At 49.0% G+C, this 17457-nt stretch overlaps 2 protein-coding genes across 2 annotated transcripts; one reads left to right on the forward strand and one right to left on the reverse strand.

Annotated features, from left to right (window-relative positions):
• The first annotated feature begins 712 nt into the window (after nt 1-712).
• On the forward strand, nt 713-5364 carry LOC105919481 (small integral membrane protein 19). Its single transcript, XM_012854808.3, has 3 exons — nt 713-926; nt 3541-3665; nt 4577-5364. The coding sequence occupies exons 1-3, from the start codon at nt 793-795 to the stop codon at nt 4630-4632; spliced, it is 315 nt and encodes a 104-aa protein (XP_012710262.1). The 5' UTR covers nt 713-792; the 3' UTR covers nt 4633-5364.
• Nucleotides 5365-5931: 567 nt separating this feature from the next.
• Nucleotides 5932-15970, reverse strand: LOC118556025 (5'-3' exonuclease PLD3-like). Its single transcript, XM_036134802.1, has 12 exons — nt 15573-15970; nt 14947-15045; nt 9859-10773; nt 9499-9686; nt 9193-9367; nt 9001-9115; nt 8778-8905; nt 7741-7944; nt 7505-7644; nt 7163-7328; nt 6976-7075; nt 5932-6769 (listed from the first exon to the last, which is right to left on the reverse strand). The coding sequence occupies exons 1-12, from the start codon at nt 15696-15698 to the stop codon at nt 6558-6560; spliced, it is 2568 nt and encodes an 855-aa protein (XP_035990695.1). The 5' UTR covers nt 15699-15970; the 3' UTR covers nt 5932-6557.
• Between the last annotated feature and the right edge of the window lie 1487 nt (nt 15971-17457).

Below are 17457 nucleotides of genomic sequence, written 5' to 3' on the forward strand. Positions count from 1 at the left end.
ACACAGCATGCATTTTTTTAGTAGATAGTGGCTGCCCCTCCTCCACTCTCTCACTCAGTCTAAACCTTAGCAAGTTGTTAATTCTATTGAACATATTGACAGTGTTTCTGATTGCACTTAGTTTCAACAATTTAATTCTCTTTGCATTTTTGAATTTACATCATTTGAGATTGTGTGCAAATAGCTGCACCTAGTATTTCTGCTAGGTTTCATTGAACTCTGGCTACTCCGTTGCGACACGAGTGGCTTAATGTGCCACGACCAGGCTAGCTATAATTGTCCGGAAAGATGTAAAGCGACAAACCGCTTCAATTTATTCACAATCCACAATAGCATGGTTTGTAAACTTTTTTTTGGGGGGGGGGGCCCTGGGCAAATTCTTTGCCCAGGGGCCCAGACTACCCTTAATCCGTCCCTGCTGACAGCACGACGATTTAAAAAAAAAAATGATCCAATGTTCCAAAAATCACTAAAGGGACGAACTTTGCTAATCATCTTAAATGTTTTTGTAGTTGCCTTTTTAAAGCAAAAACTCATCAGAAGGTTTACTATATTTTAAGATGAAACCAAGTTGATCGTCGGAACCAGAGACATAATATATGTCTATGGTTGCAGGTATTTTTTTTTTTCTTTTATTTCGATGGCTGCAGAGGGCAGCAGTGCTTCCTGGCGGCAACGCGGAAGTGACGCAGTGTTTGTGTACAGCTGCGTCTCCTGCGTAGCTTGCAGTGGTTCTGGGACTCACCGGACCGTCCATTGCTCTCCACTCCCTCGCTGTCCGCCTCGCTTTCCATGGGGGCCCATGGGCTTCTGGGGGACCAGCCCGACTCCATAGACTACTCGGTGCACGAAGCCTGGAACGAGGCTACGAACGTCTACCTGCTGGTGATCCTGGTCAGCTTCGGCCTGCTCATCTACGCCAGGAAGTAAGCGTCCCAGCAGATCCTCTGCTCCACGGCATCGCTGCAAACAAACCCCCCCTTTTTAGATTCACCCCTGTTTCTAGCAGGGCTTTCCATAATCCGCTGAGAAACGGGACTCTAACCCTAAAAATGCTCACACGGGTCGCTAACAACAGGTTTTTCTTGATGCGTTGTCAAAATGTAGACATGTGTCGCTGCTCTAAAGTAGCAGGCTTCAAGCAGATTAAAGATACTTGTTTTTTTATTTTTTATTTTCATTATAATAATGTCCTGTCTGGCAATGTGGCAATAAGAATTGTCGTCTTAATGCCAAAAAGAGCATTAAATCAATTCAATTCAATTTTATTTATATAGCGCCAATTCATGAAACATGTCATCTCAAGGCACTTTACAAAGTTAAGTTCAATCATATTATACAGATTGGGTCAGATTATACAGATTGGTCAAAAATATTCCTATATAAGAAAACCAGTTGATTGCATCAAAGTCCCGACAAGCAGCATTCACTCCTGGGGAAGCGTAGAGCCACAGGGAGAGTCATCTGCATTGTACATGGCTTTGCTGCAATCCCTCATACTGAGCAAGCATGAAGCGACAGTGGGAAGAAAAACTCCCCATTAACGGGAAGGAAAAACCTCCAGCAGAACCGGGCTCAGTATGAACGGTCATATGCCTCGACCGACTGGGGTTACAGAAGACAGAACAGAGACAAAACAAGAGAAACAAAAAAGCACAGAAGCACACATTGATCTAGTAATCTGTTCTACATTAGATGGTAATAGCGGGTGATCTGTCTTCTCTGGATGATGTCACAGTTAACAGAACGTCAGACCAGGTGTACCTACTATGAAGAAAAAGAGAGAGAGCAAAAAGTTAAAGCAGAAATGACGACAGTCATTTCAATGTAATACAATGCAAAACTGGAGAACAGTAGAAATCAGTAGAGTGAGAAAATTAGACCCTGATGTCCTCCAGCAGCCTAGGCCTATCACAGCACAACTATAGAGATAGCTCAGGGTAACATGAGCCACTCTAACTATAAGCTTTGTCAAAAAGGAAAGTTTTAAGATTAGTCTTAAAAGTAGACAGGGTGTCTGCCTCACGGACCAAAACTGGGAGTTTGTTCCACAGGAGAGGAGCCTGATAGCTAAAGGATCTGCCTCCCATTCTACTTTTAGAGACTCTAGGAACCACCAGCAGACCTGCAGTCTGAGAGCGAAGTGCTCTGTTAGGAACATACGGGGTAATCAGAGCTCTGATATATGATGGAGCTTGATTATTAAGGGCTTTATACGTTAGAAGGAGAATTTTAAATTCTATTCTTGATTTAACAGGAAGCCAATGAAGGGTAAGCTAAAATTGGAGAAATATGATCCCTCTTGTTGATTTTTATCAGAACTCTTGCTGCAGCATTTTTGATCAGCTGAAGACTTTGAACTGCATTTTGTGGACTTCCTGATAGTAAAGAATTACAATAGTCCAGCCTTGAAGTAACAAATGCATGGACTACTTTTTCAGCGTCACCCCTGGACAGAATGTTTCTAATTTTGGCGATACTCCTGAGGTGAAAAAGGAAATTCTGGAAACCTGTTTAATATGGGATTTAAATGACATGTCTTGCTCAAAAATAACACCAAGGTTTTTTACTTTATTACGTCTACCTGCTGGTGATCGTAAGATTAAGTGGAGCCTTACTGCCGTAGTGCTCCACTTGATTTATATGTGCAAGTAGCTTTATTATAATTTATGCAGGGAATATTTCATGTCATATGGACACTAAAACAAGGTAGAAGGGGGGGGGGGGGGGGAGGTGAAAGAAAGAGGGCAAAAATGGAGAGAACGATACATGCTCAGTCTGCTTCTTCACCTGCAAAGAGTGATGTAAAAAGAACAGCAGAACCAGCCGATAAAGTATATTAAAGATACAATCAACCAAAGCCTTGATACCATCACTGAAGAATGTACAGTATTAATCAATACATACATAAAGTGACAGGAGGAGAAGATGATGATAATAATAATAACAGGGGTTTTCTGAATAGAAGTGAGTCTGTATACCTGAATCCAAGCACCTGTAGGTGTTTGTGAGAGTGTGCTTGGGCCCCAAGGGACCCCCACAGCAAAGGTGCCCAAGAGGGGCCAAACAAGGAAATCTGTCCTCCCCAACCAAGGGAAGAGGGGAGAGATTAAAGCTACTTGTAGTTTTACTCATGCATTCTGGGATGCCTAATCTGAGTGTTTTGTCATGGTGTTTTACAGGAGGGTTGATATTGTAACATTTAACGAGACATGAATGGTTTTTGGTCCTGTAATTGAATAAGAACCGTATCTGATATGGCTGATGTTTTCATTTTTGCTCATGATCTGTGCTTATTATCTGGGTTAAAGAAGGGATTTTCCAACTTTAGAGATATCTGGGCTTCATCTGCTCTTGTCTGGCGCTACAAACAGATCCGAGCAGGGCTGGTGTGTATTCTTCACTTATTCTTAAAAACTGGTTGTGATGAGCCACCATTTAAGATGGGGAAAAGCCCTTTAAACTGGCCTTCATGTCATTAAAGATAAAGGGTTTCTGTGTTTTGCTGATAAACCCGTTGTGCCGTTGTGATCCTCCCAGAAACAAGAGGAAGATCATGCGGATCTTCACGCTGCCCCCCACCGTCGGCAGCAGCCCGGAGCCCAACTTCTACGACAGCCTGCAGAAGGTCCGGCTGCGGCAGCAGCTCGAGATGTACTCTCTGGGTGAGCATGCGTCCACACGCTCCACTTTCACTCGCAGCACCCCCCAACGCTGGGTTCTATAAACCAGCAGACGGGTCCGGGTAAGGAAGCTGTTGCGTAAGGTGGATAGAGTCACACATAAAAAAAAAAACGCTGAGACTTGCACATTTGCTTCTCTTGCTGCTCCTTCAGATCATTTTACCGTCATGATATCGGCTGACAATGATGTACTTTTGTTTTTTTAATGGTTATTAAAACCAAATTGTTTTTAAAGGTATTTTTTCTATATTTCATCACCTTTGAGATATTAGTTTCTGCCATATGGCAGCACTCCGTTTAGGTTTCCCCCAGACTAGCGGGGACCTGCGGGACAGCTCTAAACATCTCGTTAACTAGGGCTGGGCATCATCTAGGATGAGCCGATACGATTCTCGATACAGTTGAGCTCTATTTGACTCCAAAATGGATATTTATTACTTTCAAATTAATGCTTAAAGTCATTCAATCAACAAAACCAGCCAAATATTATGTTTATGTTCAATTTATTGAACATAAACATAATAGCCGATACATTAACGGGAAAATAAAGTGCATTTGGTTCAATGCATTTAACGTATCACAGAAACCAAAAATGTCCCGAACGTCTGATTTTTTTTTGGGGACGAAGGCGCTTCTAAAATCATGTTGGCCATTCGGCAAGCTCGTCTCACTTGTGCTTCGTCGCAGTGAACAGTAATGGCGCGCTGTGATAGCGCCCCCTAGCGGTGGGGTGGTATATCAACATTAAAAGCCAGAATATGGATATTAAATCGTTTTTTAAAAACATCAATATTATTCTTATCGTATCGATTTTGTGCACAGCCCCAACGTTAACCATGTTTAGTCTTTTGAAATAAGCAGCGTTGTGTTTTTGATGTGCCTGCTCCCTCTAGCCAGGAAGTTTGACCAGCAGCAGGAGCCAGACAGCGTGCAGCTCTCCATGGAATGAGACGAGGAGAGCCGCCCCACCGTCACCGTGAGCTCTGAACACAGATGGAGGTGGACTAGGATGGCTGTCAGGATCAGAGCTGGAGCCTGAAGACGCCCCCCCGCCCTCCCCCATAGTGCTGTCTGTCTGTGTACATCTTCATCATCATCATCTGATGTGAGCGCACACCGCCGGATGGATGAACAGACCTGAGGTGTGCAGCGTTCATCCAGACCTGCCGGAGAAACGGCTTTAGAGAAGCTCTGATGACCCGGAAGAAGCTTGTTGTTCACGTTCGCATCCATGATTGTTAAAATTAAAACAACTGTCACAACCTAAAAGGAGCCGTTTATTGTGACACCGGCTCCCTTTTTTAGGTTTCTTTTGTTTTGAGAATGTCTGCTCCCGTTAGAAAAGGTTGCCGCCATTCACGCAGAAATGCCAGAAGGCGAGGAAAGGTGCGATGTCAGAGTTTAGTATGGTGGTGTTTATACGTCGCCAACCACGCCTGCAGAGGCCCAGAGACGCTCCATGCCGGACGTTTGATCCCGGCGGCTGCTTTGGTTGGTGGACGTCTGCGGGTGGATTGTGCGTCGGTTTATTTTGGGATGTTTGGCAGAGGATGTAAAGGCCGTGTTCCCATGTACGCTCCGTTATAATCTGCTCATCGGTCTCCCTGCATTGGTTTGGAAGTGGTGTGGACTCAAGTTTTAGAATGTTGCTTTGAAACAATTAAATGCTAATAATCCTTAAGCGTGCTTCTTTCCTGTCATTTCTGACGCACCAGTGGTGACGCGCGTACGAACATATTATCCAGACAACAGCGTCTGTTTTTCTCTGTAGCTGAAGAGCATTTCCCTGGAAGGAAACAGGAAGACTGAGCAGGTCTGACTGCGGTACGGCGCCGATCTCAACTTCACTCACTTCAAGGTTGGCCTCACTCTCATTGGATGTTCCAGCAGGGCAAAAATCACAAACACAAAGTTGGTTTTGTAAAGTAAAGGAAACGAAATGTGGTCTAGTGGTTAGAGCAGGGGAAGGCTGCGGGTTCCCCGGTTCGAATCCCCCAGACTGCTTGCTCTCTGAGGTAGGCGGTAAACGCCGACGACACATTTTACTGGAATGTGGAAATAAAGCCGCTAAAATTTAAGGCCAATTTCAACCCTATTGAGAAATTGTGGACTGTGGTTAGAAGGTGGCTCAGGACAGGAAACCGAACTCTTCCATTTTCTGTCCTGATGGGTCAAACAATCCACCAGGATTATGCAAGAAGCTTAGAGTAGAAAGATTGTTTTAAAAAAAAAGCATAAAAAACAAGGATTTATTTGTTGGGGAAGTTTATTTTTCATGGAAACATTCAACCGGCCTGTTGGCCAGCGACCGGCTGTTCCAGCCAGATGACAGGAAGAGGATGTCAGGCCTGCAGTCGACTCCTGCCAGCGTGCTGATGGGGGAAACGGGCGCAGCGATGAGCAACACAATGAAGCGCCGCTGACTGACTGACATCCAAGGCCAACACCTCATCTGGTTTTCAAGTAGTGCACCTTTCAGTCTGGGCTTGTCTTTGACTCAATCATTGGTTCAAACATAAAAACAACACATTTCTTTATATAAAAAAAAAGAGCAATACATCCATTAGAGTTGACAGCTGCTGCAGTGTAAACAATGCTTCGGTGAATGCACCTCTTTGGAAACGCGACTTCCAGCATGAGCTGGTTTCAGCTTGGCACCGCCGGCTACGGGGAACATTTACAGCAAAACCCTGCAAGCAGCACCTCGACCCGAGAGAGGAACCAAGTATCAAACGTGACTAGTTAAACTAGTTAAGACAGTATGAGGAAATGCAAATATATACAGAAGAGGCAATAAAAGGAGAGGCAGCGTTAGCGACCACAGCTGCGTATCCAGAGGACAGTTCAAGTGGCAGGAGAAGGCAGGACGCTCGTCTAGAACGGCTCACGCTTCGCTGAAGGACACACGTCCTCCTCGTCCAACGGCAGCGCGCTGGCGTAGTCGGAGGTCCAGTCCCTGAGGAAGAGCTCCTCCGCTTGGCTCTGCAGGGTCCGCTGGCCCTCCTCCACCGCCGAGCCCGTCTGGTTCACCACCAAGCCCACGCCGGCCGTGTGCGTGAAGTAGTTCTCCGACCAGTTGGATGTCCCTGCCAAAGCAAACACGTGGACAGTGAGCCAGGACGCCTCCGCCCCCCCCGGTTTCAAGTCCCCGCAGCCTCCAGCAGGTATCCAATCAGACCAACCGGAGAAGCTGAGCTGTTAAGAGATTCTTCCACCTGAGCGGTGGCTTTCTGCAGCTCCTCCTCTGATTAACACCCTCCCTCCCATTCCTCCACCCACACATGCAGCGTACCTATATAGAGCACTCTGTCCGTCACCATGTATTTAGCGTGGTTGACGCGTGCGAAGGGGATCTCCTGCTGCTCGGCCGTGGACGGCACCGTGAAGACTTTCTGCAGACACAAACAGGATGACGGTCAGCTTTGTCGACGCCCGTCCTTTGGAGCCGTCTCGGCTACGAGGCCTGAGGAGGGTCGTACCACGTCAATGTTGCACTTGAGCGGAGGCCTGCGGAGCACCAGCAGGGACTGCAGGAAGGGGAACATGGAGGCCGGCGAGTGCTCCCAGCAGCTCACCATCAGCCTCACCTCCACCCCTCTGGTGCAGGCGGCGGCCCGCAGCCGGGAGTCTATGGCAGGCCAGAACCTGGGGGGGCGACAAGTTATTCAGCATTAAAGACAAACAAACTCTTCTAACGGCTTAGCTTTTGTCCTGGGTATAAAATACGCTAATCTCATGATATTTCCCAGCAACAGCTGAATGCATCTTGACGGCGTGGCGCCGAGACGTTAGTCCTGGACGCCTCCGTCAGTCTGCCGTACCGTTCTGGCTTGGTATACTGGGACATGGGGAGGTAGTCCATGACAGAGATGTGAATGGACCTCTGGGCGTCGTCGATGACGGACAGGATGGTGGCCAGGTCGTCGGAGCGCCCGCGGGCTGAGATGGGCGGCGGCGCGCTCTGCGGGGAGAGACAGAATGGCCGTTGTGTACGGACAAAGACACCAGAGAGAGAAAGGCCAGCTAAAGGTGGCTCCTGGGTGTAACGCCCACTCACAGACAGGTAAACCCGAGCCGGGACCCCATTAAACTTCAGGTGGAGAGGTTTGTCGGCGCTGGACAGCGCGGAGAGTCGGGCGGGCCAAAACGGCGGCAGGGAGCCGCCCGCCGCTCCTCCTACGGTCCAGTACACGCCAAAGATCCGGAAGGCGTCCTGGGCCAGGCAGCTGCAGTCCTCCACGGTCAGACCCACTTCCTTCACCTGTGGAGAGCAGAGCAGAGCGCACAGGCTTCAGAGAACGCACTGAAACCACAGTAACACTGCAGTCCATCACTCAGACCAAGCTTTTAGACGCGTTTAACCCACGGACCGCGGAACCGGTAGGGCCGTGGCCCTACCTACTTTTGATGATCAAACATGTAAAATAATATATATAAATAAAATTAAATCATTCAATAGCTATTTTTTTCAAATGCACAGTAGTCTATGGCAGCAGCATCATTCTCCAATGAGAAAGCAATAAATCATCCAATCTAAAAATGTATTGGCTGATTGTGTCATGTGATGTAAACAAAATGATATAACATGGCAGACATATTTATCATGCTCAGGGACCACAGCCTATGAGAAAGCAATAAATTCTGGTGTCTAAAAATGGCTTGTCTTGTGTCATGTGACGCTAATCAGATGCGTGATCAAGGGGATGCTGGTGTTTAATGTGTATGTGATGGGTAGTGGTATTGTGAGTATTGCCTAATGGGCCTGACCAATTTGAAATGCGTTTCGCGGTCCATGGTTCAACCACGCCGTTACTAAAGTATTCAGAACCTTTAATTAACCATTACGACCGGAGACTTGATTTTATTGGGATCGTATGCGACGCACCAACACAAAAGAACGCCATATTGTAACGTTTTTTGTCAAATAAAAATCTGAAAAGTGTGGAGTGTGTTTGTACTTCAGAGTTCAACAGGTATGGCTACTTTTGCGAGACCCAGTGGTGACCGAACCCCAGGAAGGGGAACCCGGTGTGAAAAGACATTGGATGTCTCAGCTGAAAAATGTAAAAAAGCGATGGAGGGGAGCTGCTGTACCTGGCTGAGGGAGCGCCAGTCCATGTTGGCACTGCCCACGTAGAAGTGCTTCTGGTCCACCACCCACAGCTTGGTGTGAACGATGCCTCCGGTCACAGCGTTCAGGTCCACCTCTCTGACCTGCGCACCTTCCAGACCCGGCACGGCAGATTACTGTCGCGATCCCCGCCGCCGGCGACTACCGCTATGATGCTGCAGCTGCGACGGCGCTCAAGAGTCCTACCTGTGGCGGCCAGGTCCGCCGTGTCCTGCCTCGACCTCTGGGGGGCGTTGACAGCGATCTGGAGCTTCACGCCTTTGGCTTCCAGTCGCTTCAGCTGCTCAAAGACTTCTCTCCCCTGCCGAATCGCAAACGGGGTGAAAAAGTGGCCGGGACAAGCGTGAGGGCGTGGCCCGTGGCTGCTGCCGCTCTCACCTGAGAGTCCGGGGGGTCGGACGACGCGCCGTCCCGCAGCGTGAAGTAAAAAGCGGCGATGTGGACGGAGGCGTTGGCCCGGCCCAGCAGGCGCAGCCAGCCGTCGGCGACGCTGGGCCGGGACGGCGGAGAGGACGGGTACAGGCCCACGGGGACGCTCTCCACCAGCTGCACTCTGAACAGCAGACACACATCACCTGGTTACACAGCTCTGGTCATCTTTGCTAAAGACGCCTCATAAAACGAGGCTATTTTCTGTAGGAACACCCGGCGCCAGCAGGCGAGCCCTTCGCTGAGATCACTTGCCGGCAGTCCCCGCCGCAGGGCTCTGGCATGAAGGCGAGGCCCTCCAGCCGCTGCAGCTCCAGCTGGGCGGCGAGCTGAGCCGCAGACGTGGGCAGCCCGTAGCGCCACACGTGCAGACCGAGCCCTCCCAGCAGCAGCAGCAGCGGGAGGAGGAGGAGGAGGAGAGAGGAGCCGGAGCACGTCGACCTCTGTCAAACAAAGAGAAGCAGAGCTGAAGCACAACCGCTCTGCATTCCTCAGCCCTCACTGCAGGGCGTGGCCGCATTCCTGCAGGGCAGCAGGTGAACCGGCCCTGAAAGGAGAGGATTCACCCCCCCCCCCCCCCCCCCCCCCGTCCCACGGCAAACAGCTGGAACTCACCTTAGTGGCCTTGGTGGGGTTCTCTCTGGCTGACTTTTCTTCCACCACAGAAGAGGTGCAGTCGTCCACCGCGGGTTTGCTCTCTCCAGGTTCTGGAAGCTCTGTTTCCTGTTGGATCCATTCCTCATCTTCCCCATCGCTCTGTGAATCGTGGCCCTCAGACGCTTCGCTCGCCAGATCGTCGTCACACTCGGCGTCTGAAGAACAGGCGCTGGCCCTCAGCTCGGCCGTCTCCACCGTCTCCGTCTCCCAGGGCGGCTCCTCGTCCATGATGGCCTCCACCCGGCCGACCTCGGCAGCGTCCGCCGCCTCTTCGGTCCTCTCGCCGTCTCCGCTGGCGTCGAGGACGATCTCCGCGCGTTCTTCGCCCGCCTTCTGGCTGAGGGAGCTCTCCTGTGGCAGGGAACTGGGCGGGCCGTCCGGGGTGCTGCCCGCTTCGGTTCTGGGGGTTCTGCTCGGGTCCTGCTCTGGTCTGAGGGGAGGTCTGGGGCTGGCCACCATGAGGAGACCCTCAGCAGGCTCCGACTGACTCTTGCTCCTGGGAGCAGGGACCTCTGAGGTGTGACCTGCTGCAGCGGCGGCAGCTTGCTCCACGCCGCCGGAGACGGAGGCTGTGACGAAACCCACGGCGGGAACCCGCACCGAGGGCGGGGGCAGCGCCCCCTCTCTGGCATCAGGGAGTTTGGGCTTGAATCCCTCTGCCCCTCCACCGCCACCTCTCTCAGAGGGTTGAGCTTCTCTCCTGGGAGCAGGGAGCTCGACAGTCGGACCGCCGGGGCGCTTCTGGAAAGTGGGGATTCGGGAGACGGGTTTCCCACCTTTGCGGTTCATGTCTTCCTTCTCCTCGAGCTCCTTCCTGGGGGCTCCTTCGTCCACGTGGAGACGGTCCAGAACAACGCTGCAGTCCTTCAGCTCCTGAGGAGGAGAGACGCACAATTTAGCTCTGGATCCAAACGTGGCCACGACGGGACCCCAGCAGGCACACGGCAGCTTCAGACAAGCTACCGGTCGCTCGCCCAACGCAGCATGCTGAACTTCACGGAACGTCGGCGGCTCACAGCGGACTAGAACACTCACACCTATTCAAATGAGCTCAGAGAAGCCGCCCGCCGCAGCCTGTGGCGCTTTGCTTACTCGCATGACGCCACCGGGACTAGCCGGTCCATCCATTCAAAGTCGTGTCAGCGCTGAAACCCGACCTGCTCCGCTCCTCCTGTTCATAAACAGGCAGGCAGCTCCATGGCAACCGCCGCATGCTTCCTACGGCAGCGTGAGGTCACGGCCTCTGCACGCGCTACCGTCAGAGCGCACCGAGCTGCACTTACACCCAGTCTACCGTAGCTGCTGATTCAGCCAATAAACAGCTGGGACGTGGACAGACTGGACATGGCAGGACAGTTTTTAAAAGCTTAAAGGAACTTTCCACCACGTCATTCCTGCAGTTCCCTCCGAGGAGAAACAGAAAGTACTTCTATGGAGGATCACTGCCCCTCCCCACCTGCCCCACCTCCTGCTCATAAAAGAGAAACCCCCCCCCACCCCCCCACCTGTCTGGAAACATTTCCTAGTGTGGGAATCAAAGGAGCCGCCCCTGAGGTAGGACTGTTGGAGCTAGTTTTTGCCGGAGCAAATAGCCTGACTAAACGACCTGGTGCTCTCATAATGTTTGTAAAGAGCGCAGCAGCTAAACCGCCTCACATTCTATGTCCGCTTTAATCTACGGCACAAAATCAAACTACAACGAATAAACGTTAAATATAGTTAATTAATGGCAAACTTTCATGGTCTCTAGATCTGAAACCGATGAAAATGAGGTGACACCCACTGTTCATTAGTTACTCTGTTGTAGACTGTTTTGTAGTTCGGGAAAGTTAGTACGACATGGTACCAGTTTGTTCTTTTTTTTTTCTCTACCCATTCCTCTAAGAGGTTCTGGGGCAGACGAAGGAAAAAAAAAAAAAAGGAACACTAAATACAGGAGGTAGGATAACCATAGGAAGGGGTATGTTGTATGGACCCATGTGTTAAACTGAATGGATGCTAGTTATATCTGTACCATCTTTTGTAAATAGAGGAGACACACATCCTCCTTGTTGTTCCTTAATAAAAATTTGAATAAAAAAAATAAATAATAATATATAGTTAATTATACCTGTAATCCATATATTCTAGCATGTTCAAACTATAGAAATAACCGTTTCTCACCAAATAATAAAAATAACTTGACCATAGCACATTTTTGTTTTCCTTGCAAATACCATGAATTACTGCTTGGTTTGTTCCAAAGTTATCATACTGGGAGAGCAGCAACGGCCTAAAGTCGCCACCGTTACACCTTGACCTGTACCGGGGATAGGGCTGGACTATAAAGAAAAAAAGCACATCGATAAAATAGGAGTCATATTGATCGATATTGATAATTATCAACAAATTCAAAACACAAGTGCAGCCCTGGCCATTTTATGCTGTTGCTTAGCAACCTATTTTTAGATACAGGACACACAAACACTGACTTCAAACTTGATTCAACCAACTTTTTACCAAAGCTGCAAGTTTTTATAAAAGAATAAATGAACCCGAGCTCTCTGAACTCTCTGAAGGGGGCGGGGCTTGGTTGCTGGGTCTGCGTTGTGATTGGTTGGGAGGATATAATGACTGTAATATCAATCTACATGGTTAGAACGCATAAGGAAGGAAAACTGTTATCCTATTGAACTTTTTGACCCTTTTTCCAATTATCGATATGTCTATCGATCGATATATATTGTTATTGAATTATCGTCCAGGCCAACCCTTTGGTGTAGATCGGTGCCACCATTGATCAAGAACATCAAATCTAAAACAACATTAAACTATTTGCTGATAAATGTACTTCAGCTTCCTGTTCCGTACGAACCAACACGACCCATCTTCAGCTGGCCGCACACAAACATGGACACCTTTGTGGCCGTTTTCTACTGACGTGTCAGCAGAGACAAAACAAACCCACAAACATGCGGTGGAAGATCCTACTTTGCATTTTAGCACGCACAGACCTGAAATAAAGCAGCGAACGGGCGTAATAAACCAAACATTTCAGCGCAAACAGCTCAAACCACTCTCTATCGTACTTTTAACACTAAAAACAGTCAGAGTTTTAATAGGCGCGTCAGTCAGATTCAAAACTAGAAATAATGAGAACGTCACGTATCACTTTACAGATTAGAAAAGAAGTCGCTCGTTCAAAAAAAAGAAGAAAAAAAAGACACTTTTTCTCCGCACTTATTAAAAGTGCGGAGGTAACATAATAAATAACGGTATAAATAAACACCTAAGAGTGAACAAGCTTCAGAGCTGCTTGCTCTAAACTCATAAGGTACGCATCTCTACAGGGAAGCCAGCACAAGTCTGACAAGCATGCTGATGCTGCTGAGCCCATCAGCGGCGAACAGAACTCCACATCTCTTACGGCTGCATGTGGCGGCGACACGGCCTCGGGGGGCTCCCTTCCTTCCAGTAGAGCCGGTGAAACCCTCCGACGGGACGGCAGAGTCTGGACTGCTGGGAGCTGGAGCGGAGCGACACAAAGCTGAGAGCTGGAGGCAAACATCGGGCTTCCACAACAAAGAGTGCGTCTTCAAAAGGAACATGAGCCCGTGGAACAAGGCGGGCCGGACACAACGGTTCTGTCCGTTCAACTTTAAATAATAAAGGCAATTCAGGCTCTGAGCTACAGAAATGTGCTTTAGAGCCTACGGGTATGAGAGAGAAGTTCCCTTCAATGATCCACCTGACAAATGAACTCAGATTAAACAGACAGAGCAGTATGCCCTGACCAAAATGATAAAGGGAACACTTAAACACAATGTAACGCCAAGAGTTGCCTTTAGTTTTTTTAGCAATATATTTACAAGGGTTTGTTAATTTGGATGATTCATTAACCCACTTCCTCTGAGAATTAAGTTGTACAGGACCAATTTAACTGATTATTAATCAGTGGTATGTTCTGACAAAGATGGGGTAGACTGACGCCTCCACAAAGAGAGTAGGCCACCAAAACGTTTCTAAAGACGCTGGCGTTCACAGAGCGCTGTGTCCGAGCATGTTCACGGAAAGTCGAGTGGAAGGAAGAAAAAAACTGAAAAGGAAACTGCAGCTGATTCTTCAAGAGTCCCTACATCCAGACAGGAGGCCCCGTCTGAACCAGAGACGATGTGAAAAGTCTCATCCGGGCGGGTGGGGGGGCTGGACTGTTGCTCAGTGGTCCCAAGCCCCCTTTTCAAATAAAAGCCAATTCTGCATTTGGTTTTGATGATCAAAGTCCTGACGTCTGGGGTAAGAGTGGACAGGAGCAGGATCCACGTCGCTAAGAGACCAGGGTGAAGTTTCCAGTCAGAGACGAGTCGGGTCGCCTTATCGTCTGCCGGCCTTTTATCAGTTCCAAAGTCAACCTGGACAACTTATGGATCTTCACGCTTCCTTCTGCTGACAAGCTCTGTGGAGATGCTGATCTCATTCTTTTAGCAGGACTTTAACCTCCCTACACACAAAAAAAAACGAGCGGGCCTGACCTATTGGGAATCGTTGTGTTATTGTTAAGAGGAGGCGGGACAGAACCGGAGACGACCCGGAGGCCCCTACTGCAACACGCTGGGTCGGCCTCACGCCTCAGCCGAGCCACAGGCCGACCACCTGCGCACAACACGGCACCGGCGCCGCAATCCATGCAAAACGAGCCCCGACCCTGCAGACGCCCTAAAAATCCAGCCGGTTGGGCCTGACGTGACATTCTGACGGGTCTTTATGAGCCGTCACAGTGAACTGATACCAATGATCAATGCGAGTCTCGCTTTCCTCCTACCTAAAGCTGCATCATGTGATTGAAACAGCTCCGCCCGGGAGCGTGTTTTTATTGGGTTTGACTCTGGTCTGGAAGAGAACATAGATAAAAGACACTCACTGCTCTCCCTGGTAGTGGCTGGCAGCTGCTGCAGAGCCACAGGATGGCCAGCCCCACCCAGGCTGTCAGGGTGCCCCCCACCCATCCATCCATCCATCCCACAGCAGCCCTTGCTTGGCCCCTCAGAGGATGAACGATGCGCCTCTTACCGTTAGATCTGCCTCCTCAGCAGCTTCCTCCTCCAGCTCGGCCTCGTATCTCTCCATCACCTCCTCCGGGACGGACTCCTCGGTCTCCCCGGCCTCCTCCTGGCAGGGACGGATCGGTGGGAGTCGGTTAACGGGGGCCGCTCTACGGCGTGGCACTTGCAGGAGCTAAGCTATATCAGCCGGTTATGTTCACAACGGCACTGTGAGACGCTTTTAAAGCAAAAAATACTTTTTAGAGTTACGAGATGGGGGTGAAAAAAAAAACTTACAACACGCTGACTGTACAGGTTCTAGAGAAGAAGAAGTTTTTTGGCTTCGGCGGGAGGAGGGGGTGGTGCGCCTTTAAGGTGCAGTTAACGTTAGCTCCGTCCTGTTAACTTATGCTAGCCGCTATTTCTATAAACTAAAGCGGAAAATACTTAAAGGTGAGAATTAAAGCAGCCGACGTCAGTGATACAAACATATCCCCCTTTAATATGAAAGAAGAGATAAAGTAGCCGCAGTAAACGTCGCTGCTGCTGCTGCTACCGTTGACGCTAACGTGCGAGCGACGTGGCCGTCCTCCTTTCTCTGCAGCAGCGGCGGAGGAAGAGGAGGCGGAAAGACTGAGTAATAAAAGTACACACCTCGTAATTCTGCCTCTGCTGCCGGCGGTTCGACCTCCTCCTCCTCCTCTGCGTCGGCTGAAACTCGACCTCGGCGCTCGGCCCATCGGGGACAAGCGATCGCCTAGTCCGCAGCACCATCGGCATCCCGGAGGGCTTAAAACCGCAGCTTGGCGAAGCGAGACGTTAAGGGAAGACTAAAGAGCAGCCAGGGGTGAGAGCGGGGCGCCAACCGTGGCAAATAAATGGCGACGCCGTGGTCTGCGGCGCTAAAACGGTGTTTAAGAATGCCGCCGAGCTGATGGAGACGCGGCCGTCGGTGGTCCGCGGGAAACGCGTGTCCAGGTGGGGTTTGAATGCTTCCTCGCAGAGAGACGTAAACAACAACTTGAAGTAACCGCCATTTCCTGTTGGCGGTGATTGGCGGTTGGGAAGGAAAAGTGGTTGACGCACGAACGTCTGGATGGAACGTCAGCGTCGCCGCCATATTGTGGGGGGCATTTATTTTCTTTCTTTCTTTCTTTCTTTCTTTCTTTTTTGCTGAAGCGCACACAAAAAGCTCTGCCGGAATTTCAACAATAAAAAAAAATCTCTTTTGAAACTGTAAGTTAACATTTACTAAATGTGCAGGGTTCTTTTTTCTTGTTGTTTAAATCAAACAAATAAACACAAACAAAAAACCCATACCTGTCTCTAATTCTTATTTGGGTTAGGAATTGTAGAATTCCTCTTCCACAAAATCACTTTTTTAAAAAGGAAAGAAATCGGCAAGTGTGTAATTATCAGATTCAATTTGGTTTTAAGCCATCCATAATTGCAACGATGTTGACTAGCAGCAAGAAGGTCCTGGATTCAAATCCTGGCTTGGCGTCTTTCTGCATGGAGTTTGCATGTTCTCTCTGTGCATGTGTGGGGTCTCCGGGCCTTTTGTCCTTAGGCGTGTGTTTGTGTGTATGGCCGTCTGTCCTGTGTGTCTCTGTGTTGCCCAGTGATGGACTGTCAACATGCCAGGGTACCCCGCCTCTCACCGAATGACTGCTGGATATAGGCACCAGAAGTTCTGAATCAGTGCTCCTGAGGTGCTGATATTAAACTGAGCAGCCATTAGATGGGTCCCACAGGACAAGCTAAAATAAATGCAATTTTATTAATGTCCCCATTAATGCGTTAGAGCTGCCTGTTGGGTACAGTGAAGCTGATGAAAAACCCTGCTTGACTGTGAAAGAAAACTCTTACGCTATACCACGTGCCCAAGAGAGCATTTTCCCAAAGCAAGATTTAGAAAGATTGCATCCAACTCTGCATACTTTCATGGAGCTGGTGAATCTAGCACTGAAATGGCCTCTGTAGAAGTTTGTGGCAGAATATCTGGCAGTGTTGCTGTGCACTGGCTTAATAAGTATGATACATTGGTTATTGTGGATTGGCTTGGACTACAGAGATTGAGTTTAAAATGAAGATAAATATCTTGAATGCAGGTTGTCCTATGTCATGTCTTTTATTGAGGACAATGGTTTGGTGATACGAGTGCAGATATATCTGATTGTAACTCTATATTTGCAGATCACTTATCGCAGTGGGGGTCGTTCCTTCCAGGTGTGGCAAGATTTGGAAATCTGTGCAATGTGTCCCTGTGCTGCCTTTGCACAATGTCAAAGTGTATACTAAAGTGATTGGTGTAACTTGTTAGAGAAGTGTCTTCGGGTATATTTTGCTCAGTCTGACGTCTTCCTAACTAAGATTGAGGTACCAAAGGTTTTAGCTGCATGCTCTTATGGTAATTGCAAAAGCCCACAAATCATGATGGAAATGAAATTCCTTTGCAAGCAAAACGGAGTCAAAAGCAACAAAATTGATAAAAATACATAGTTCCCTTTATAGTCCCACAGAGGGGAAATTTGTTTCT

The sequence above is a fragment of the Fundulus heteroclitus genome, unplaced genomic scaffold (genome assembly GCF_011125445.2).
Source record: "Fundulus heteroclitus isolate FHET01 unplaced genomic scaffold, MU-UCD_Fhet_4.1 scaffold_915, whole genome shotgun sequence".
Taxonomy (NCBI): Eukaryota; Metazoa; Chordata; class Actinopteri; order Cyprinodontiformes; family Fundulidae; genus Fundulus; species Fundulus heteroclitus.